Genomic DNA, 23,683 nt, shown 5'->3' on the forward strand with positions numbered 1-23,683 from the left:
AGCTCAGCCGAGAACCAAGGTGCCGAGGGGCACTTGCGTGCCCTAAGAAGTTTGAGAGGGCCACTAAATTTGTGGCTCGAAGAAATGTTTGAGCTAAGAAAGAGAGGTCAACCCTGAATCACTTCCTACAGTTTGTAGCAATGGCTATCACCAACAGACTACAATCTGCCATCCTCCAGCTGCGACATAGAGTGGCAGCTTGACTGAAAGTGCTACACAGAGTGATTTTCTTGATGGTGAATTTGATAAGACGGTGATCCGACCAGAATACTGGTTTGGGGGTGGGGGCATCTGGATATGCAGGTCTGCCAAAAATACCAGATTCAGAATACCACCACCAGAATGAGTAGGTACAGAGACAGACGGCACAGGGTGATCAAAGAGAACAGTGATTGCAGTGGGGGAAGGATACAGACTGACAGACAAGGCAGATAAGGAATTATTCCAAGATGATCGATCAGACAATGAGGTGATATTTGACATGAGTCTTACACATTGCGTGGGAATACATTACGGGGAAGTACACAGAGAACGGCAGTGCTGCAAAAGCAACCTCCACCATTTCTCGAAGAAGACTTAGGGCGGGTACCCAGTGTCTTCTGGACCACTACTCCCTATAACATGGGTTTATTAAAAGGGATTGGAGCAGTCAATATAAAGCTAAAACCAGGAGCTATTCTACCAAGGGTGAGACAGTATCCCATATCAAGGGAAGCATATGAAGGAATTTATGAAACAATTAATGCATTAGTGAAGCAGGGAATATTAGTACCTTCAGAATCGCAATGTAACACAGCTGTGTACCCTGTGAAAAGGGTGACCAGGGGGTCTTGGTGTTTGCACCCTTTGAACCAGATTGTAGAAGCAGAATTTCCATTAGTTCCAAATCCAGCAACAATTCTGTGCAGCATCCCAATGGAACACACTTCAAGGTAATGGACTTGATGAATGCTTTCTTCTCTATAACACTGCATGAAGAATCAGAAGACCTAACATCATTCCTATATAGCAAGGGGAAGTGGAAACATACAAATTACCAAAGGGGTGTTGTGAGTCACCATCTATCTTTAAGAGGGTCCTTCAAATGGATTTAGGCAACATACAGATAGAGAGTACATCATACAATATATAGATGGCATTCTGATCTGCAGCAAGACAGAAGACCAGTGTCAAAATGACTCAGTGTATTTACTGACATTATTGGCAGAAAAGGGCTACAAGGTGGACAAGGCAAAGTTACAGTTTTGCCAAAAGGAGGTACCATACACAGGACAATTGATATCCCGGGACGGCCGAAGGGTGACTCCAGAAAGGGCAGAGGAAATCCCTGATGCCAAATTCAGTGAGGACGATGCAGCAGTTTCTAGGACTCTGTAAGTATTGCATAGCGCGGATGTTTGACTATAGCACATGCACAAGACCTTAGTTAAGAGGACTCAATGAAGTGCAGAAGGGGAATGGCAAAATGTTATGGACACACGAAATGACTGACATGTTCAAAGAGTTGAAGAAAGCAAGATGCACATCTACAGCGTTAGGGATTCCAGATTACCATGATGAATTCTTCCTGTTCTCACACTACAATAGAGTAGTGATGACTGCAGTACTCACACAGAAGACTACCCTCGGACACAAACACTTAGGTTATTATAGTGGACGTTTAGACACAGTAATGAGAGGACATTACACTTCCGAGCAAGCTCCAGCTGCTTCTGCATTCGTGGTAGAGAAGTCAGCAAGTAATACTATGGGGTGTAGTACCGCAGTTTACGCGGAGCATGCCCTTTTTGTGATTCTCGAAAGGCCCAAAAGTACGTTGACTACAAGGAGGGCTTCCTGATATGAGGTGATTGTCTCGCATCCAGTAATCAAAATAGTAAGATGCAGGACTGTAAACCCAGCAACATTTCTAGCAGAACCAGTGGAGGAAGGAGACTATTTACACAACTGTACTACATACATGGAACAGTAAGACAATATTCCTAAGATGGTCGGGACAAGCCTCCTGAGGGGGGAGAAGTGCTTTATATTGTTGGGTCACCGACAATAGATCAGACTGCAGGGAAGAGACATGCAGGAACGGCAGTGGTGACATTAAAAGCAGACGGTACAGCAGAAACAATTGCAAGCGCAAGATTGTCTTCTCATTTCTCAGGGCAAGTAGCAGAATTAAAAGCTCTTATAATAGCATTAGAAGTGCGAAAGGACCGGGAGATTACAGTGTATTCCAATTCAGCGTATGTGACGACTACAGTACTTTCTGGACTGACACAATGGCTGAGGAGGGGCTTCCGAGGTACTGACAGCACACCAGTGCAGCACGCACTTCTATTGGGCAGGCTCATAGACACGCTTCAACTCCCAGCAGCAATAGTGGTCGTAAAATGCCAGGCCCACATGAGGGGGCAGGATGCAGTCTCCCGGGAAAATGAAGGAGCAGACACGGAAGCAAATCGCGCAGCATATTTTTCCGGAATAACAGACTTTGATCGAACACAAGTATTCATGTGCACAAAATGATTTTAAAAGAAGGCTACAACACATTACCAGCATTGCAAATAATGGAATTTCAGGGGAGGGCTCCAGCAGAGGAGAAACAATTGTGGATAAGAAGGGGATGTACAATATCTCCCACTGATGCCTTGTGGTGACAGGAAAGAACAGGCAAACTAGTACTCCCAGTAGAATTATTGCAGATTGCACTCATGTAATTGCATTACCCTACTCACATGAGTAAAGAGGTACTTGCTGCACACATTGGTAAGAATGGTTCTGTCCTAATACGCAGAGGATACAGCTGCATTTATGGAAAACTGTCTCACTTGTAAAAATACAATCTGCAGGATGAACTTGACTTATAGTGAGAGGAACCATACTACACCGGACTTGTCCCTTCCAACATCTAAATATAGACTATGTTGATATGATCCCGGTGTGCGAGGGCTACCGCTGCATGATCATGGTCTTATGCCCATTTTCCCGATTGATCGAATCTGGTCCCTGTTCAAACCTCAACACCCTTAGGGCTGGGGAATTCCTTGTTAGAGAAGTGTTCCTACAATGGAAGGAATGTGAGTTTCTGCGGTCAGACTGTGGACATCATTTTGTGAATGAGGCTTTTGAGCATATCACAACCCTACTGGGGATGCAGCACAAATTCTCCTGTGCCTACCTATAACCCGCAGGCAAACAGGTTGTGTGAGTGCCTAAAGGGACTGCTTAAAGAAATAATTGCCAAAATACAGTAACTTTGAAAAAAGGATAGCTTCCCTGTTTACCTTTAGCACTGTTCACATTGAACAATCAGCCCGGATCCGACCACCATTTAACACCCCATGAGCTGGTAACAGGACAGCACATGCGACTTCCCCTGGCTCCTCCCACTAAGGCATTGACAGATGCAAATGAAACTGCTAAAACTTTTGGAGATGAAATGTACGAATATGTGGCTTCTTTGATGGCTAGTGCATCTTTTATTTCTCATCACTGCAGGCATGGGGGAGGTTGAAGAACAGTGAAGACAACAACAGCACCATCAAAACTGAAAGACTATTAAAGCAACCATTGTTGTATCCTGGGGACTCTGTCTTACTTCGCAATTTTGTAAGGCTGTGGTACAAACCGTGATTTGAGGGTCCTTTTGTTGTAGAGAAGGCAACAGACCATTCCTTAAAATGATATGGTAAAAACCCTGGACCTGCATTGGATATGTCAAGTACTGAAGAGGTGAGGCCTCTTCCCATCTAAAAAAAGACGATTGGATGCAAGAAGAAGACAAAGAAGAAGAACTACAGCCGTGAATAACTAAATCCAGAGCAAGAGAGCTAAAAAAGACAATACATATACGTACACAATGCATACACATAAATTAGGTGCACTGTCCTTTCCTTACAAGCAGCATTCATTGAGAAATTAAAGACTTTTAATTGGGCTAACTGTTTTTACCATTGGCTTACATGTAAGTCTATAGGTAAAGGGTGGGAAGAAGTTGTATATCGAAACCCAGACTTAATAGATGCTATCTGTCATTATACAGACTGTACAGCCCATCCGAATTTTCGTAGAGGGACACACCGCCTGAACGGAAGACCTTGGGAAATTACTAGAAGCTCTGTCTCCCATAGAAGGTGAGAACAGAATAGTTCACTGGTAGATTAAGTGTTAACACATCATATGAGATATATGGGATTGATATTCTTGTTATTGCATATTATCATGCAGAGTTCACATTGGAAAGACTCGAACAAGAGCCTGTGGGCTGGGCGGAAAACTACAAACATCTTGGACTGTGATTATCAGACCAACACAAGGTGAATATGAAAGATACAATTATTTTGAAATTTTAAGTCGGGGAACATCCTTATTGATTTGAGATACTCTTTATCTTTTTGGTACACTACAGCAGCAGCAAGAAATATTGAAGATTAGCTCCTGAAGAAGGGGCTAGAATTCCCAAAACACGTAGAGCAGTTGATATTATGGATTCTTGATTTGAGAAATTGAATGCATTATATTGTTGAAAACTTTGGATTCTTGAAATACAAATGTATAAAAAAGTAACATGATTAAAATAACTTGATATAAAAAATGAAGAGTTTGAATATATATATAAATCTCTGAGCAAACACGTTTATACCTAAGTGTGAATTCAGAATCATTTTACAATACCTTTTGACCACCTTTTTAGGTTAGAATATTGATTGTAGAGGTGTGCAGGGGACGGGAGTGTTCCACAAGTCTGTGGACATCTGTTTGTTTTTCTATCAGAAAATCATCAAAATGCCTATCATAATCTGTAACAGGCCAGGCAAAAGCCCAAGTTCTATGTAGACAGACACAGAAGAGACAAATCGGACATGGGAAGTTAAGAGTAAAGTTTAGCTCTGTACACAATTTCTGCCCCACTGGATATGTCCTTCCAAACTATCACCTCGATACTTAGGTCATTCCCTTTCATAGCTAAGATGAAACCAGTGGCATTCAAGATGTGAGTGCCCTTGGCTTGGAGACACTTCCATCCGGTGTTTTATTACTCGCTGTTGAAACCATACCACACAGACAGATTTTCATGACAGACATCTTCTCTAGCTCAAGATCAGACCCATCCCGCGACACAGGAAGAATTCAAGGTCTCCAGGGTCTCCAAGATTTGCAATTCCAGGTATTTCCAGGGACAGTTTTCAGTTGCTTGTTGTCTGAAAGGGTTACTCCCAGTGAGAAAAGACCTGGAAGCCTGCCTTGCACAGTCATGCCCCTTGGATGCTCAGTATGTTTCATGCCAGTTACCCATGGAAGGCGGGATCCACGGGCCAAGAAGGAGCCACACTGTCATAGCAACCCAATGTTCACTATGGCATTGATGGAGCAACCGATGCTGCCTCGCTCCATCATGTTAGACCAGTAGCTAGTTTTTCTGGCCTAGTGTTTTACAAGATGGCGGCCGGATTGCCACAGTTCCCTTTTTCAGAATGAGCACAGGCAGTGCATGAGTTGCAAGCCTGCTCTTCACTCTGCTGGGTAAGAAGCTATGGTATTCCTTCTTCCTGGTTGTTCCCCCTTCTTGGATCTGCTCCTTGTTCCTCTCCGTGCCTTCCTTCATTTTCTTCCTTGCTGGCCCTCCTACCGACTTGCTCGTGCTTCTGCCCTCATCCAGCTGCTCTTGGTACTTACAAGCTTACTCGTGCTCCAGCCCTCATCTACATGCTCTTGTTACTATCCATCGGTTGGACCTCTCAGTTACCTGACAGCTCTTTCTCAAATTTCTTGAAGGAGCAGCTTGGGTTAATGCTGTGGCCATCCCTTTAGGGTAAATGTATCCCAAAAAACATTTGGACCTGGGATTAATCAATTAAGTTTAATCCACTTTGATATTTGAGCCACTAGTGACGAGCCCCTCGTCCCTTCATTATAGGTTCCCCCCACCTATTATGCAACAAGGATGGTTCTTCTTTATACGCTGACGTAGTTAGGAAGATAGTCTCGTAGGTAAGGTTTTGCCATGTAATTATTTTTTAAGCACTGTTGTATTCTGACCTAAGATCACCTCTTGCAATTTTGGCACAAGTGACTTACCCTACTTTGCTTCTCCCATATAGGGTCACCTATTCTTGGGAATAACAATTGGGAAGCAGCTTTATATTCTGATCACGCTTAACTACCACTTGCTAGATCCCTATTCTACACCCATATCTATTTGACTGTAGCACCTGTACTCTCTGGTGAGTTGATACTTCGTTTTATTATTCCATTGCCATCTTCACAGTTGGATATTAATAATTATGGACAATCCATTGTCTTTCAGCCCGTTTAGGGTACATTTGATTACTTGGGAGGAGCCTGTTGAACACATTATCACATCTGAGTCAAGATCAAAGGATTACCTGTATGGTAATGATATTATTAATTAGTTAGTGTACATTCCTTTTAACGCAAGAGGAGAGATGACCGGTAGTTATATCTTGGTTCCTCTTTTTTTCATACTCTCTGTGATTTTCACTCATTTTGCATTAGAAGCATAGTCACTTGGACTGCAACTTTTACCCACATGAGGTGACTTAACAAGCTTACTTTGCACTGATCATTAAGGTATCGTATATAATTACTATGACAATTGTGATTACCGTTTGGTGAGTCCTCTTACACTGGTTTGTTTGATTATTTACAGAATCAGTCAAAGATTATATCCCTGATGAAGAGAATGTGTTCTCGAAACACACTGGGTTCTGTTTTTGTTCTTTGATATTATTACAAATGGTATATGACCAAATTGGACGCCAGGAAAAATCTCATTTGAATGTAATTGATTGTTCACCATGCATTATGTATAGACTACTATGGAATTATTGTTACATACACTATATTGAATTGTTTGGCTTTTTAAGGCCTAGATCATCCCTATCTCTCCTCTTATTGGATAAACCTGTGACATAAGGAAACCAGGTTTTCTCAGGATTACCCCTCTCCAGGAGAATCTCGATGGTTGGCGTCCATATCACAGGGAGAGGCTGACAGGAAGGCCCATATATGAAAATAAGCTATATTTATTTTCAAAATGGGCAACAATCTGCCTGTCTCTGGCGGGCAGGGGTTTCACTGGGGAAGTAATGGAACAACGAAGAGTCAAATTCTTCTTTTCCCAGATTCTTAGGCATGGAAGAAAAACAGTTAAATGCACACACTATAAAAACGATAATCAGATATAAAGTTCTCAATCATACAATGTATATGAACATGTGGGATAGTCATCTACCTGGAATATGTCATGGAGTCCTATCCAGTAAGATCCTCCATTATATGGATCCTGTGGTTTTCCCATTAGGATAAACACAAAATCATTTTCTTCACTGCTGTGGATGGAAGCCAGATGAGACTTGAAGGAGAGGCAGTTTGCCTTAAAAGGGAAAAAGAGACACCTATTAGACATAGTAATGGTATGGTATATAAACAACATACTTGATTGGATGCAACGAAGCCCAGAACAAACAAAACAAGCACATTAATAGCAATGGTGACATCTATTTTGAGATGTGTTGGCAGATGAAATGTAAATTCAGTTCTGGCAAAAGATCAAGGGTGATAAGTTATATTGAATATGTACTTCATGGCAGTGCTATGTTTACATGAAGCGTGGATGTCACAATGCTGTCATAATATTTTTCGGACAGGGGGCAGTTGGCTGGGGCTGTATATGCACAACACATGGTGACTGACAATTTATGTAGTCAAATGCCCAGGAGAGAGAGTAATTGTGTGTTTGTGTGTGTGAACTCATTTCCCAAGGTGTGCAGCAACAAGTGTGTGTCTTCGCCCCTTGCACTGAGATACTCATGCTAACATTATATGTGTACTCCTTATTCTGCTGTAATGTGGCCATATTTGTCTGTGATCCTCTTCCCTTCAAGACTGAGGCAAAACATGTGTTCACCCTTTTCCCAGCAAGAATGGAGCAAACATTGTGTGTGTGCCCATTCCCATACAGAATGTGGCAAAAATGATGTGGGTTATCTTTTCCCAGCAGGAGCATTGTAGAAATTGTGTGTGCACCTCGTCCTGACATGAGTGCAGCACACATTATGTGTGTGAGTGACTTGGTCAGTTCTCTTGGTGATATATCCAAGCAGGGAACATGTTCCATTCCTCTGTGCTAGATTCTGATCAAAGACATAGAAAGAGACTCATTACAGCTAGTATCCTGCCGGTAAATCCACCAGAATACCCACTCCCATCCAGTGAACTGTCCACCGTATTACGAGTGCTGAGTGACAGTGTAACTTCCTATTCCATTGTGTCCCATAGGACTCCATTGTGGAGTTTGCTGCTATTACATGTGCCGGTGCCTGTAATACCGGCAATTTTTGCTAGGAAGGTGGCAGAATGACCTGTATACCGGCATATTAATTCTGTTAATAGTGTAGCAGGCTTAGTACTTCATACTCTTGACATCTTCAAATATGTTCATCCTCATCACCCCAGGCACCTTCACCTTCATCCCATAGTATAATTTCTTATTTCAGAGCATTTATTAGTAGTTTCCATGAATAAACAGTGGTCTCCACCCCTACTCCATTGACCAGGTTTATGTGGATTTCAATGGCACATCTTGACTATGATCGGCTGCTGACTTTGAAGAAAATCTTAAGAGCACTGAGATTTTGCCATGTTAGCCCACTGGCAAGGGGGTTCAGACTGCCATCCAGCCAATTAGGAAGTTTATAACAGGATCTTTACCTCATGGTAAACATTAATTCCACACGTCCTTGGAAACAGGAGGCCACCATCTTCCCTGCCAAGATGAAGGTAAGTGCGCCGTATTGTTACCCAATGCCCCATTCCTGTATCTCCACTCTCAATTTCCACAATTACTCACCCACCCCTTTCCCACTTACGTGTGGCTTCCTTGTCCCTTCCTGGTGCCAGAAACACTTGGTGTTCCGACACATCCCCATCGCTTTACTGGCCACCATGGAATGGGAGAAGGGACTACGTGTAGTTCTTCTAGTTTGTCCATGGCAGCCATCTTGTTTTGTAGTTATTTTTCAACTTGAGAAACAGCAAACATGCTGTTTCTCAACATGAAATTAAAACTGTTAGGATTCCGGAAAAACATACTGGGATGCTAATAGCAACTCTGGGTGGGGGCATTACTGCATCTGGTAATTCCACAGGGCTAAGTTTAAGCAGGGCAATACCTGACCTGGTAATGCCCCCGCCAATCGGAGTTCATTGTTTAAGTCTGCTGGGATATGGTGCACATTCATTTTGATGAATGACAGTTGTTTGTGATATGAGGTACTTTGACAAAATCCTAGCTCGGTTCTCGAGAGAGTGGTGATATCATATGCCCTATCCCCTTTAAGAGGATCCCAAAAATATGTAGGCTCATCCATTCGCCTACAAACCTGTTGCCCCATTACTCTCAGAATCTGTCCCCTGGAGCTGTCATGTAACCCTCACCTCATGTGATGCAGGACAACAGTGTAAGGACCTTGTGAGACATGCAACTGCGTAGTCTCGTGAGATTGTGAGCGCGACACAGCGAGAGCCGTGAAAAGTGCAAAAGACGCATCTTGAAGCGCCAGAGTTCTGGAGCAGGTCGAGCTCCTGGCTCTCCTCCATGACAGAGATTTAAGACTGCCTCTGTACCACAGGGCAGCCCTGGACACTGTTGTCCAGCACCATTTTACCTTCCGTGCCCATGAACATTCAAGAAACCATGTTATTACTTGATGAACAAAGTTGTCAACATCACCTGGCTCATCATTTTACTCTATATTTGGTATCGAGGAGCAAGTCTAAAACCCGTGCATCATCATGCAAGGAGCAACACCGCCCCCACCGTTTCTGAAAACACCAGGTAGGCCTGCAATTCCATAGCCACAATGGCATCCTCTGTTCACAACTTACCAGGAAGCACTAGGAGGTGCGGGGTACACATCAGCAAGGCTGGTGACTGCCAAGGACATACATAGGACATACATAGATCCAAGCTAAAAAAATTGTGAAGGAGGGCACCATTGAGGAGGTGGAAGCCTCAGAGTGGCTGCCCCATCGTCTTTATCAAGAAGCAATACTCAGGGTTTGGATAGACCTACGCAGCCTCAACTTGGAGGTCATTTCAGATAGCTACCCCCTCTCCAGCATAAATGAACTGATCCTCATGATGCAGGAAGCCAAAGTGTTTTCCAAGCTAGATATGAAGGATGCATATCATCAGATTCATCTTGACAAAGAATGCCAAACCACTCACAGCGTTTATCACCCCGTTTGGCACTTACCAGTTCACAAAGATATCCTTCGGCATGTCGTCTACGGCCTCTGTGTTTCAGCGCATGATGAACTTACTACTGCGTGACATAGGAAACGGGTCCTACTTCCTGGACAATATACTGGTCTATGCCGCGGATGAACACACGCATGACGTCACTCTCAAAAACTACAGGATGCTGGAGTCAATTTGAGATATGAAAAGTGTGTCGTGAGGGCACAAGAGGTCAAATATCTGGGGTACAAGATTTCTTGCCGGAGTATAAGCCCCAAACAAAACCTGGTCCAAGCCATTGTCAAGGCTCCTGAACCAACCAACAAGAAGCAAGTCAGGTTGTTTCTAGGACTTGCAGAATATTACTGAAAGTTTATCCCCAATTTTTCAGAAATCATGACACTATAAGGCTGTGGAATCAGTAAATTGAATCTAATAGTTAAGATTATTGAGCTCTTAATTAATTAAAGCTTTCTGCTGATTTTCATGCCAATCAGGTGTCCAAACATTGTTCGTATTATCTTCGCCAGTTGAGGAACATTCAGCCATTTGTGTCTGAAAGAAATTGAGCCTCTATTGCGCAGGCCTTAATTCTGTCTAGATTAGACTATTGCAACTCCAATCTGCATTCCATTCAATTAGCTACACCCCCAGGTTACAATGCCACGCATATCGAGCAGGCCATAGGGGAGGGGGAGGGCTAAAACTTTCAGGGAATGCTTCAACAACTTTCTTTCTAGCCACCCAGTACTTGATGCCTGTGAGGCTATGTTGGTGAAACGCACCCTGACTTCCACAATTACACTAAGCATCCTTATACTGTACCATCCTCCCCCTTCTACTCCTCTTTTTGATGAGTAATTACTTGCATCTTTAGGATCTCGTACTAAGATTCATGGGCTGCTATTAGTTCTGGGAGAGAATAACTTATGGGCATCCAACACTGACGATATTGAAGCTAATATGTTGGTAAAACTTCTTAACAGTATCAAATTATAGCAACAGGTAAGTGTGCCAAATCACCAAGGGGGTAACACCTTAGACTGGATATTATCTTGAAACCTAGTTATTTTCCCTTTGGATGTCCAAACCTTTTGTTGGTCTGATCACTACACTATACAATTTGATTTTATTCTGAACCCCAAAACAACAGGCACAAGGATATGTACAATTTTTAACCCCACCTCCTTAACCACTCGTAATATCGCTCATGAGGCATTTGAAACTATCATACATCCCCGGCTAGCTTCTCTGGATGAGCAAGACTCTCTGGACTGTTATGTTGCACAGCTCCGTACCACTCTGAATGACCACTTTTAGAAACTAGCCCCCTCAAGGTTAACTTTTAAATGTAAACCAAAAATAAATCAATGATATTCCCAGGAAGTAGAGTATGGCAGAGAGAAGTTGGAGGAAAAACCCCTCAGACTCCTCTCTCACAATTTACAAAGAGACAGCCAAAAGCTATCAAAAAACTATTCTTAAAGCTAAAAAAGCTAAATTAGAGGAACGTATCATGGAAGCAAAATCCAGCTCCATAGAGTTGTTCCTAATTTTGAACGAATTTAAGGGCATATTTCCCAACCCCTCTGTGACCATTGATGACCACTGGTGTCAGAAAATTCATGACGGATTCACAAAGAAAATCAGCCAACATCAGACACACGTCTTTGTCAATACACACAATACATCAGAATCAGGATGCAAGTTAAAACCTGTTAACAACAAGGTAGACGTTACTGTTGTCATGTTCGCCTTTCAATCAGTAACAGTTAATGAAGTCTCAGAAATCGTCGCCAAAATTAAACCCACGTCCTGCAAGGGAGACATCATCCTGGCAAATATTTTAAAGAATACTTCTCCAATATCAGCCCATCAGTCATCACATTCATCAATCGATCCTTCCAGGAAAGATCCATTCCAGATTGCATCAAAGAGGCATGGATTTCTCATGGAGAACTGAAATCCAATGACCCAGACAATTATAGGCCTATCACAAATGTTCCATACTTGTTGAAGGTAATTGATAAAGTTGCATGCATTCAGTATGACACTTTTGGAGAACATGGGGGAATCCTGGCCAAAGGCCAATCAGGCTTTAAGAAAAAGCATGGAACTGAAACATCATTGGTGGGTGTTAAGTCACACATGGCTAACATCATAGATAAGGTTGGTATGGCCATGCTGCTACTGCTAGACCTATCTGCAGCCTTCGATTTGGTGAATCACACCATAATAGCAGATAGGCTAGCTAACGTAGGCAACTGTTCAGGTCTAGCAGTGAACTGCCTTAAATCCTTCCTGGGACAAAAAAGAGCCAGCGTTGCTATGGAGAACTTCAGATCACAGTAGGTTCAACTCAGTTGTTTCGTCCCTCAGGGGTCTTGTTTGTCGCAACTGCTATCCAATATATTCTCCAAACCACTGTTTGATCTTCTGGGCAGCCTAGGAGTGAAGTTCACAAACTATGCGGATGACACCCAGATAGATTATCCGAGAGTTAACTGGATCCTATGATGAAGATCTATCAACGGTAAGGGAGGTCTTTGCTGCCATCAAAAAATGGATGACAGAGAACTCACTCACACTGAATGACAGCAAGACCGGAATCTGTGCACAGATGGAAAGTTAAAAAAGTTTGATGTGCAATACAAAGCGTTCTGGAATGGAGGCGTTATAATACCGGTCTCCAACCACATGGAAACTCTGGGGACACTTTTAACCGCCAATTTGAAATTTCAAAAACACGTGTCTCATTTAAACTTCACCTGTGCTTATATGACCCAGCTCCTCTGGCAGACACGCCCATACTTGTCAGAAGGAAACAGAGCATCAATCGCAGCAGCCACTATACATTCCAGGCTTCATTATTGTAACAGGTTTTTGGGAGGAAATAACGTAACTAGACTCCAGACTATCCAGAATGCGTGCTTAGAGCCGTATGAGGCTTGAAGCATTGCAACCATATTACACCCACATGCAGGGAGCTGCATTGGCTGCCTGTCTGCAGGAGAATCAATTTTAAGGCTTTAAACCTGGTTTATAAATGCTTGGCTGGTAATGCTCCTACATACTTAGTTCATGGATCAGGAGTCTACCTTTTGACATACACTGTAATCCAATAAAGAGACTTTACTGACACAGCCACACTTCTGATTGCAAAGGGTTGGACGATCCAGCTTCAATTCATGGGCTCCCGTGGTCTGGAACACCCTACCACAGCCACTCAGACAGCTTCCATCAGTCGCACAGTTTAAGAAAGCACTAAAGACCTATCTCTTCAATGGGGGAGGAGACTAGGAAGATTGAAGCAACCACATCACCTCGTTCTGTCTTTGTGTTCCATGTTTGTATGTTCCGTGAGCGCCCTGATGCCTGCGTGCGTGTTGGTGCTATACAAAAACCCAATAGAATAGAACTGGATCCTGATTGGAGCCAATTAGAAATGCCTGTCCAAACTCCAAATCACGCAGAATGATGCTGTAAAAGGCAAACCAAGGCAAGAACACATTTCTACGAGTAGGCAAGATCTTCATTGTCTCCCCATTACCGCACATTTATCTTTTAAAGCAGCGGTGTTGGTGCACAATTTTCTCTTTGGCTCTTCACCTACCGCCCTCAAAACTAAAATCTCTGTGTATGTTCTGACTAGATCTCGTCACTCCACTAACACGGGTCAGGTGAAACCTATGTGCTTTAAGCTGACTAATGGCTTAGGTAAATCCTTCCCAGTCATGTCAGCAAAAGTCTGGAAATCACGTCCACTCGAATTAAGACCCAAGAAAAATACTTGTAAATTCTGTCGCAATTTAAAGACCATATTGTTTGAGTTACTTATAACTGGGTCTTCCTGCTGATAAAGGGTTCTAGTGTCCCGTCTTTATTGTTTGTTGCCTTTGTTGTAAGTGGAAAAAGGACAGAGCCCCTTTAAGAGGGAAGCTCAAGAATATGGGAGGGAGCGGGAAGAAAGGGAGGAGCAAGGGAAAAGGAAAGGCAGTAACGGAAGGGAGAAATAAAGAGAAGGTTATGGACGACCCAGGCTCCCTTGTGGTATGTCCTAAGGGGTATATGAGGCCTGAGTAGCAGGTACAACAACTGGCGACGAAGTGAAACGTCCCGCCGCCGTGGAGAAAATGTTCATGAGAAGTCCATGGGAACAGGAGCCGTGCGCCCAGCAGGCAGCAAAGGAGAGGCCACCTGAAGCCCAGCAATATGCGGTGAAGCAGACACCCTATGCGGGAGGTAGAAGGGCCTGTGTGTCCAGCAGCAGTGAGGGGTGCCGTGCGCCCAGCAGTAATGGAGGGCCTGTGCGCCCAGCAGTAACAGGGGCCTGTGTGCCCAGCAGCAACGGGGGCCCGTGTGCCCAGCTGTAACCGAGGGCCCAAGAGCCCGCAGTGAAGACGGGCCCCTGTGCCCAGCAACCAAGGCTGGCCTTTGAGCCCAGTGGAGGGCCTGAGCACCCAGCAGCGACGAGGGACCCATGTGAGGAGGGGCCCGTGCGCCCAGCAATGGAGGCGACGGAGGGCCCGCGTGCCCAGCAGAGTAGGTGGGTCGGTGTGCCCACTAACGTTTGTGGACCCGTGCGCCCAGCAGCGCTGGTGGGCCTGTGTGCCCTGCAAACGAAGTGGGCCTGTGCGCCCGACTTCTCGCAGGCCCGTGTGCCCAGCAATGCTGGTGGGCCCGTGTGCCCTACGAACAAATTGAGCCCGTTTGGACGGAAGCCAGGAGAAGGACCTGCGAGCCTGTGGAAGAGGAGCTCGAAGCCCGTGTGCCCCGCAACGTCAACGGAGGTGCCTAGGAAGGGGGCCCTTGTGCCTGAAGAAGAACAGGAGACCAGAAAGAGGGCCCGCAAGCTTCGAGGAAGAGGAGCCCAAGAGGAGGGCCCGTGTACCCGAAGGAAAGGAACCCGGCAGAAAGACTCCACGAGCCCAGCAACGGAGGACCCTTACTCCGGAAGGCAGCCGGAGCTGCGTAAGTGTTTATGTTTGGTGCGCCCTGATGCCTGTGGGCTCTGGTTCCTTATAAAAAATAAATAAATAAATAAATAGTATTTAAACATACTTTAAAAAAGATCTTACATAAAAAACATCAGAACACAGTCCATTACTCTTACAAGAGAAAAAAGAACATGTATACATCTATAACAAAAAGCAGCATAAAAGCTTGATATTCATAAGAAAACTAATATTAAAATTCTTTTCACTTATTAATTCATTAATTCATACCCACTTCCTCTGTTGAAAAAACTTCTCGTAAAAAAGAATAATGGCCGGACTCCATTTAAAAGATTTATCTGTACAAATAAATTGCTGGATAATACCTACGTGTAAAAGTCTTCCATTAAATATGAAAAGTAGTGATCACATTGTGAAACAAGCAAAGAATATTCCAACAGTATATGGAAAGTGGTTTTCACTAAACCTTCCTTTTTACAGAACCTACATTTTATCAGTGTGCTCTAGGCCTCCCATAGTTCTTAAAATGTCCTGTGTCGGGAAAAGGTTCATACGAAAGTGCAGGCATTGCGTATGCCAAAACTTGACTGGACACTTGTATAAATAGGCATTGTATCTCCTTGTACCAGTTCTATTGTGTTGATCCAGTCTCTTTCCCACAATCTAAATTCCACCTTAACATGGCGAGTGATTAAAAAGTCAATGGATACATCATTATCGCACAGGAGAGTTAAACACTGTTCGTACAATTTCACACATGGGGAGGACAATTTGTTTAGCATTGCGTGTTTTAGCAACAAGCAAATTGCTGAAACTTCGACAGATAGATTTAAAAAAAAAAAAATCTAGGTGTTTCCAGGTTGCTATTGTTGCCAAAGAATTTAACCCTAGCTTGTGTAGTCAGCATATAGTAAATAGTTCATATATGATATGATATGCCATTTGTAACACGCCTATACACAAGTGTTTCAAGGCGCGACGAGGCAAGGAAGGGGGAACAGAGGGAGGACAGAGACAATGATCTTACTAGGCCAAGTGACATTGAGATTGCGCAAGTGCAGAGGAAAGGGAAGGGGAAACGGGAGGGGGCAGTGCTGTACATGGGATCAAAACAATAACAAGAAGTGCGGCCAGCAGGGGGCAGGTGCAAGGGTAAGTGCAGCCAGTGGGTGACCAAAGGTGCAGGTCGGGGGACTGTAGGGTTACAGATACAGACACAAGTGCAAGGATTGCCGGGAGACAGTACGGGTTCCATGTAATAATGTCGCCACAAAATATCGCCATACAAAAATATCGCCGCAACCCCCACATTTTTTCTTTTAAAAAAAAATGTATTTTATTTTTTTGCCCCTATCGCCACATATATGGTCACCCAAATAATATCGCCACAACATTTTCGCGGCAATATTTTATTTACGGTGACCATATATGTGGCGATATTAATACCTGATACCGCAGTGCGGGTGTGCAACTGGGTGGGTAGGGACCTGGCCCCGAAATCCGAGAGTAGCCAGGTGATCGCATGTGTGGAAAACATCGGGTGGCAGGAAAGACAACCCGATATCTGAAATAAAAAGGCTAAAAAGCAGGGGGCCAACAAACATCCTTGTTTCAAACCTATTACCGATTTAATTGGGGCCGATAAACGCCCCTTTCTATCCAACCTAACTAGTAATGAAGCGTTGGAATGCAAACCTACAAGGATGACTAACAGCGTTGTAAAACAACCCCATTTATCTAACTTAGACCACAGTTTATTTCTCAGCATAGTGCCAGACACCATAGTGAGATCAATAAAGGCAACATGGAGGGGTTTGACACAAACTAGGGCCTCTTTTCTGAGAAGCCCAAGAATAAAACCATTGACTTCCATGCCAACTCCTCTACAAAACCCAGTCTGAAAGATGTCTAACCTCTTACTCTTTTTTGCCCAACTCCTTAGCTTAACCGTAACACCATCCCCAGCAAATATCTTAGATGGAATATCCAAACGTTATATAGGTCTGTAATGGACAGGTGATAAACCAGAGCCTTTCTTATAAATTGGCACCACTATACAGGTTAACCAGATACGAAGAACACTTTCCCCCTAATGACTTCTTTAAAGATCTCATGTAAAATCTGCACCCAAATGTGTGGATTACTTTTTAAGACTATGGAGACCAGACCATCCGGCCCAGGAGCCCTTGAATTTTTGCTTTTCACAATCATATCATAAAGGTTGTCTGTTTCCCAGTCAAACAACCAAGAGTTAACCCAATGTTGAACCAGCACAATGGTGGGTCATCATTCTCTGTCATATATATTGACTGAAAATTAGCTCTACAACACTCCTCTGGAATTGGATTAGTCTGAAGACAGGTCTGTAACTTCTCATTATATTATATAATGGACCAAAAGTCCCTAGAGTTTTTGCAAGTCAAAGTCCTCAACATCTCACGAGTGTCCTCTAGGAGTAGATGGTGTTTATGATGACATAACCAGTTGAAGGCACAGAGTCCCCAAAATACAAACAAACTTTGGTAAATGGACACATCCAGAAGGGAATGAGACCACGTGAGTGGTTTAGAGAAGTATAAAGGCTTTTATATAAAAGATCAGAATACAGAGAACTCTGCTGCCATGAGAGTGCTCTGCCAAGCAGTACACTGGTATTACATTACAAAGACATTTTGCGTCATTGATGACGTTGCATATAGTGGGTACAAGCTCATTGGGATTGGAGGGAAACACAAATACTATATAGCAATGTGTTGTCTTGCTTCACACGATTGGCTGGTCCCAGGTTGGTGCTTCATATGGCACGTGGGTCAGCCAGGCTCATCTGGGCAGTGTGAAGGTCAGGGCAGCTCTTGCGGAGGGGGTCACTATCTCTAACTAAACTACTTAACATGTCCAGGCACAATGAATAATACATGACATAAACAGCCCCTAGAATGCGGGGATACCTATAAATTGTATATACACATAAACACATTCCAGTTTCAAGCCTTTGTAGAGGTAACAGGTACAAGGGTCCTGCTCTCCAGGACATTACCTGCACGCTAGATCTAGCCATGCTTTAAGGCTCAAGACATTAGAATTATAGGTGTTAGTACAAGGTGAGGTATATGAGGACATGTCAGTGGTTATATTGGGGGCATTGAAGAGTGGTCAGCAATTAAGGGTCACACTCCTGCTACATGAAAGTGGGCATGGAAGGGCACTGGGGGCAATCAGGCAATGACTGTCAAGTGTGGGGGTGAGAGGAGCAAAACCAGATTTGTGAGGACAGATGGGTTGCAGCGCGGTCATGCATAGGGTGATGAGCTCAGAGGAAGGAAGAAAACAATACACTGTTGAATTTCAACATTTCATGGTGGAGCATCCATGAGAAATGGATTTGTCTGACACAGGCGCCAGAGGAAAAAGGTGGGGGCTGTCAGTGTTTGCGGTGCACGGTGCTGCTGGAGGGGAGGGGGGCTTCACATTAATAGGAACGCGGCCGACTCCAAAATGAAGTCGGAGGTTTACACAAAATTGAGTCTGCCAGGGCCCCACAGCAGGCCCCCTTCCATTCTGAATGCATGGGGGGGGGGGCAAAACAACCACTCCTTCTTTAGATACCCCTTTTGTTACAAAAGTAACAAATTACTTTTTGCTCTTGTCATTATTAATGTTCCTGTAATGTTCCGCCTCCATTACAGCTTCATCCCAGGCGGGTGTTCCTTTTATAGGCATCCATGCTCTGCACACACCCCTTAAGCTCTACCCAGTCTGACATATTCATTTGGGGTACATGTCATATATATTCCCCCATCCCCATCCAAATCCATCCACACTTCCTTATACCAATCTAACTCCTGAGGTTCTTTAATGGTGGTGTGGTGTAAGTTATCTACCCTATCGCCATGGTTGCGATATACTGCTGTCATGCGAAATTTGGGGTCTGCTTTGTCACCTGTCTGTATTTGCACATCTCTTGTTGCTGGCCCCTTTGCTGAGCCACCCATTGTCACCATCATCATTGCACTACTAGGCATTGATTTTCCACAACATCGAACCCCTACCTGGCCCACACAGAAGATCAGCACTAAAAACACCACTATTGGGACAAGTATCTTCATGGCAATGGCAAACCAAGATGGCATCCAGTCGAACATGGAGTCAAATCATTCACTTGGCTCTACACCGGCTTCCTTCTTCATTCTCTCTCCGAGGTTATGGACTGCAGATATGATGTGTGACAATGTTCCATTGTCGGCATCATCGGAGGTACAAACGTGCAACATGCCCTCCCGATTTTTTGGCAAACACCGCCGTCCATTGCTGTGAGGAGGTCCAACACATAGTGGTTTTGCATGGTCATCAACTGCAGGGCTCTGAGTTATAACTTGATGATGTTGAACCCCTCCTCTGTGTTTTTTGCTAGTTGGATAAGCTCCCACCATATAATCTGGAGCCATTTTGCGTTGGCTCTCACCTGGATGCTCGGTACAAAGGATGCGAAGAATGTTTCTGCAGAATTAAATAGCTTGTACTGGCCGGTATTTCTTCTAGAAGCTCTAAGGATTTACTGGAGATGTAGTTGGATGCCCTCTTTCTGCGGGACACCCTTTCTTGCAGCTTGTCTTCCGGCAAGATGTCATACATGGGGGGTTCTTCGGATGTTGACGATGGTGCTGTGGAGGATGTGTGGGGCACCCACTCCCCCTGGACATGCCTTTCCAGGATTACCATTAAGGCTGAGTGCAGTGTGGCCATGGCACAGGTACCTCTCCATGATGATTGGAGGTGCAGGTACGCTTGTTTGTCGCACACCCAGTATGTGTCCAATAGGGCTGCAGTGCCCTTCTTCATGTTAGGGATGATGATTGTTTTATTACAGTTCTTGTTTGTCCCCATTGCCACTTTTCCTTCTCCATGAAATCAAAGTTCAAACTGTGTTTCTCGTTGCACCTTGATGGGTTTTGCAAGCGCTGTTATCCATGTCAGCTTGGCAATGTGCTGTGACCATGTTGGAGTGCATGTTTTTTCGATCCATTGGAATATTTGTTCAGCCAGTCCTCGCAGTGCCTCTGCTTGGCACGTTATTATTTCTTCTTGCCATTTGTTGTCTCAAAACATAGTTCCTTTAATTATGAAGAAGGGTTCCTTGAGGCATATTACTCCTTACAGCTTCCTTTGGCAGGTTTTGTCATTCTGTGGTAGCTGTATCATTACTTTTTGCGCCTGGAAGGGACTCCAAATCCCACAAGTGATAGATGAATAAGACACTGGCCGTCCCCCAAAGGCGTTTCCTGGGGAATTAAAACCTTGGGCGTACCAAATGCATGGGGAATCAAGGAACAGACGTAACAACTCTAGTCGGTCGCCTGTTTAGCCAGGGTAGTCATATCTGAGTACCATTTGTTAGATTGATCAGGGTGAAGGGGATCTTCAACTGTATCTAACCCCAGACCATGGTATGCATCGTACCTTTAATGTCCACCCCCCTTTTCTGTCTTCGGTCCCCCCTTTGACCATTATGCAATTTCATTAACCTTTGGGTATTGAATGGGAAAAATATCTGGCCAGGCACCTTCATTATATTCAACATTGCTTTGCCACAACTGTGAAGTAGTGCGCATTTGCAGGGTTTGGGGTACAAAGTGCATGTGCTCGCACTCGCTGCTTGAGGTAGCATTTATGGTTGTCAGTGTGCACGCGGGTGCCAGCATTGATATATCAGAAACTGGATCTTCATCATCAATTATATTCACATCTGGGGTTATTGACACATTCTCGATTGGTTCATTATCATCATACTCATTTAAGGTATTGTCATTTCCTAAGGCATCTTCACTAAAATGCAGTGTAGAATATGTAAATGACGGGCTCTTAACAGTGCAATTCTTGTGGAGGATGGTACGATTGTGGTTTAGTGGAGCATTATGGTTCCATATTAAATGAAACCCATCCCAGATCAGGCCTGTGCCTTGCTTTACAAGTTTTACTCCACCCCCCTCTTTTATTTCCCCTAAAATAAAAGTTAGGGACCAGTACATACCTAAACAGAATAACATCACAGAAAACACTATGGCGACGAAGTACAGGCCACATTCATAACTATATGCTCTAGTAGCACTAACACGACCCCTATTGCTATCTACTTCTGTGGCGTTGTCATGGAGGGCCCTCCTTTCTGTCATATCTGAATCTAGAGAGGGTGATAAAATCGGGTTAAGTATACACACTTATACATTACTTATTACAACAGTATCTTCTTACTTTTTTATGAAGTGAGAGAAAAAATAGAACCAAAGCTGGAGACATATGCAAGGCAAAATGGAGACAGAGGGAGAGAGAGGGAGAGAGAAAAAGAGAGAGAGAGAGAGAGAGAGAGAGAGAGAGAGAGAGAGAGAGAGAGAGAGAAAACTTTATTATTACTTTATGTACATCGCATTTATATTCAATCATTATTAGCATTATTCTCTGACATTATACATACATAGCTGGCATTTTCATTTTAGTTTGTTAAATTACTCCTCTATTGTGGCACTGCTGCATCTTGTTCAAGCGTTTGTTCTCGATTTTGTACTGTGCTAGCATGTGCTTTTCGGACATCTGAGCGGTCTATCCAGTATTTCAGGCCCTTCATCTTTACAGCAGAAGGGTTACAATATACCACTTCATAAGGGCCGTGAAATCTTGGAGAGTTCCTTCTCCGTACAAAACTGCACACGTAGACAAATTCACCTGGCATGAGCTGAACACTTGGACTGTCCACTGCTGGGTATTAGTGTTGATTTCCCCTTCTCCTGTAAAAGGAGAGGCTATCTGTTTTGCTATGCTTCTGACTGCTCATGTTAGTTGTGTCAATTACTCTTTTAACTCATCCCCCACCACTGTGGCAGTCCTGTGTGCATCTGATGCTCGTCTTACTTGGGACAATGGGGTTTGAATGTGTCTTCCGGTCACGATCTCGTGCAGGGACAAATGATGGTCCTTGCTTGGCTGTGTACTCAATTAAAAGAAGGCGAGAGGCAAGCAATAGACCCAATTTTTCTTTAGTCTGTGGCATAGTTTGGCCAGTCTACTCTTGTGGAGGCCATTGATCTTCTTGACCACCCCATTCGCTTGCAGGTGGTAAATTAACACATTTTGTGGGTCACCCCTAACAGAGAGGTCACTTCTTTGAATAGGTAGTTTACAAAATGGGTTGCAATGTCGGACCTGAAGACATCACAAATTCCCCACCAGATGAACACCTCCTTTACCAGGAACGTCGCAGCACATTTTGCATCTGGGTGGGCGCAAGGACCTGCTGCCACCCAGTGGGAAAATGGGCATACCACCACAATGAGGTACCTTGCTCCGTTGCACCTTTCTCCCATATCTGCGTAGTCAATATGTAACTCCTGAAATGGTCCTGCGGGGCGGGGGAGAGTGCCATGCAGTGTTCTTAGTGTCATCCCACAATTATATGTTTGCCAAGTGACGCACTCTATGATCATTTTTGATAAATGCTCTTGGAGGTTCGGTACAAACCAGTCTTCTTGGATGTCTGCTGCTATGTGTTGCTTCTATGTGTGCGCGGGGAAGTGTAGTTGTTGAAATGCTATTTGCAAGAACTCCACGGGCATCACTACTTTCCCTGTCAGTTCCTGTCTGCACAAAAGGTCTGTCATTGATTGCATGCACCCTCTTTTTGCCCACATTTCTTGTTCCTCTGTTGGGGCCTGTCTCTGTATTTCTAGTATTTCATTAATGGGTGTTGAGCTGTACCCTTCATCCTTTTCTTGATATTTATCAATATGTACACTGCTGCTGGTGGTTTGGAGAAATATGCTGCTTCTTTCACCGTGGCATCTGCTGCCACGTTTCCTAATAAAATTACGCCATTGTTGTTGGTGTGTGCCTGGCATTTTACTAAAGCAATCACTGAGGGCTCTGCTAATGCTTGTATTAAGTCATTCAATAGCTGGGCGTGCTGTACTGGGGAGCCATCTGCTCTCCTAAAACCCCTGCTTCGCTATCTTGACAACCCGGCATTCACTGTTGTCGTCACATACGCTGAGTCTGAATATATTGTTACCTCACATTCCTTTGCTGTGTGTAGTGCTTCAATTAATGCCATTAGTTCTGCGGCTTGTGCTGAGTAGTGAGAAGGGAGTCACTATTATTTAATATTCATCTCCCTCCATTGTCACTACTGCTGCTCCAACATGTTTTTCTCCTGTCTCTGAATCAATGGATGCTGACCTGTCCACAAAGTACACCTCACCTTCTCCCAGGGCATTCTCACTTGCTTTAGGTATGTCATCCCCCTCCCCTTAATAGGTGGCACAATCATGTGCTTGCATGTCCTCCACTGTACAGGGTTCAGTAATGAAGGTGGCGGGGTTGACAGTTTTGCAGCTTACCACGTGTATGTTTGAGTTTGATATTAAAATCTCATAAGCAGTGTCTCTTTGTGTAGTGAGTGTTGATTATGAGCGTTCAAGTATTG

The 23,683-nt window shown here is 44.0% G+C and overlaps 1 protein-coding gene across 3 annotated transcripts in view; it reads right to left on the reverse strand.

Moving 5' to 3' along the window:
- The window catches only part of LOC138513746 (C-type lectin lectoxin-Thr1-like), a 634,248-nt gene that overhangs the window by 553,385 nt on the left and 57,180 nt on the right, over window positions 1-23,683 (reverse strand). For 2 of the 3 annotated variants that reach the window (XM_069628830.1, XM_069628831.1), the window contains exon 4: window positions 7,250-7,390. The exons of the other annotated variant lie outside the window; for it this stretch is intronic. In XM_069628830.1, the coding sequence (XP_069484931.1) occupies window positions 7,250-7,390 (141 nt within the window). The remainder of the gene's footprint in view (window positions 1-7,249; window positions 7,391-23,683) is intronic. 3 annotated transcript variants of the gene reach the window in all.

The sequence above is a fragment of the Ambystoma mexicanum genome, chromosome 12, assembly GCF_040938575.1.
Source record: "Ambystoma mexicanum isolate Mex_15411 chromosome 12, UKY_AmexF1_1, whole genome shotgun sequence".
NCBI lineage: Eukaryota > Metazoa > Chordata > Amphibia > Caudata > Ambystomatidae > Ambystoma > Ambystoma mexicanum.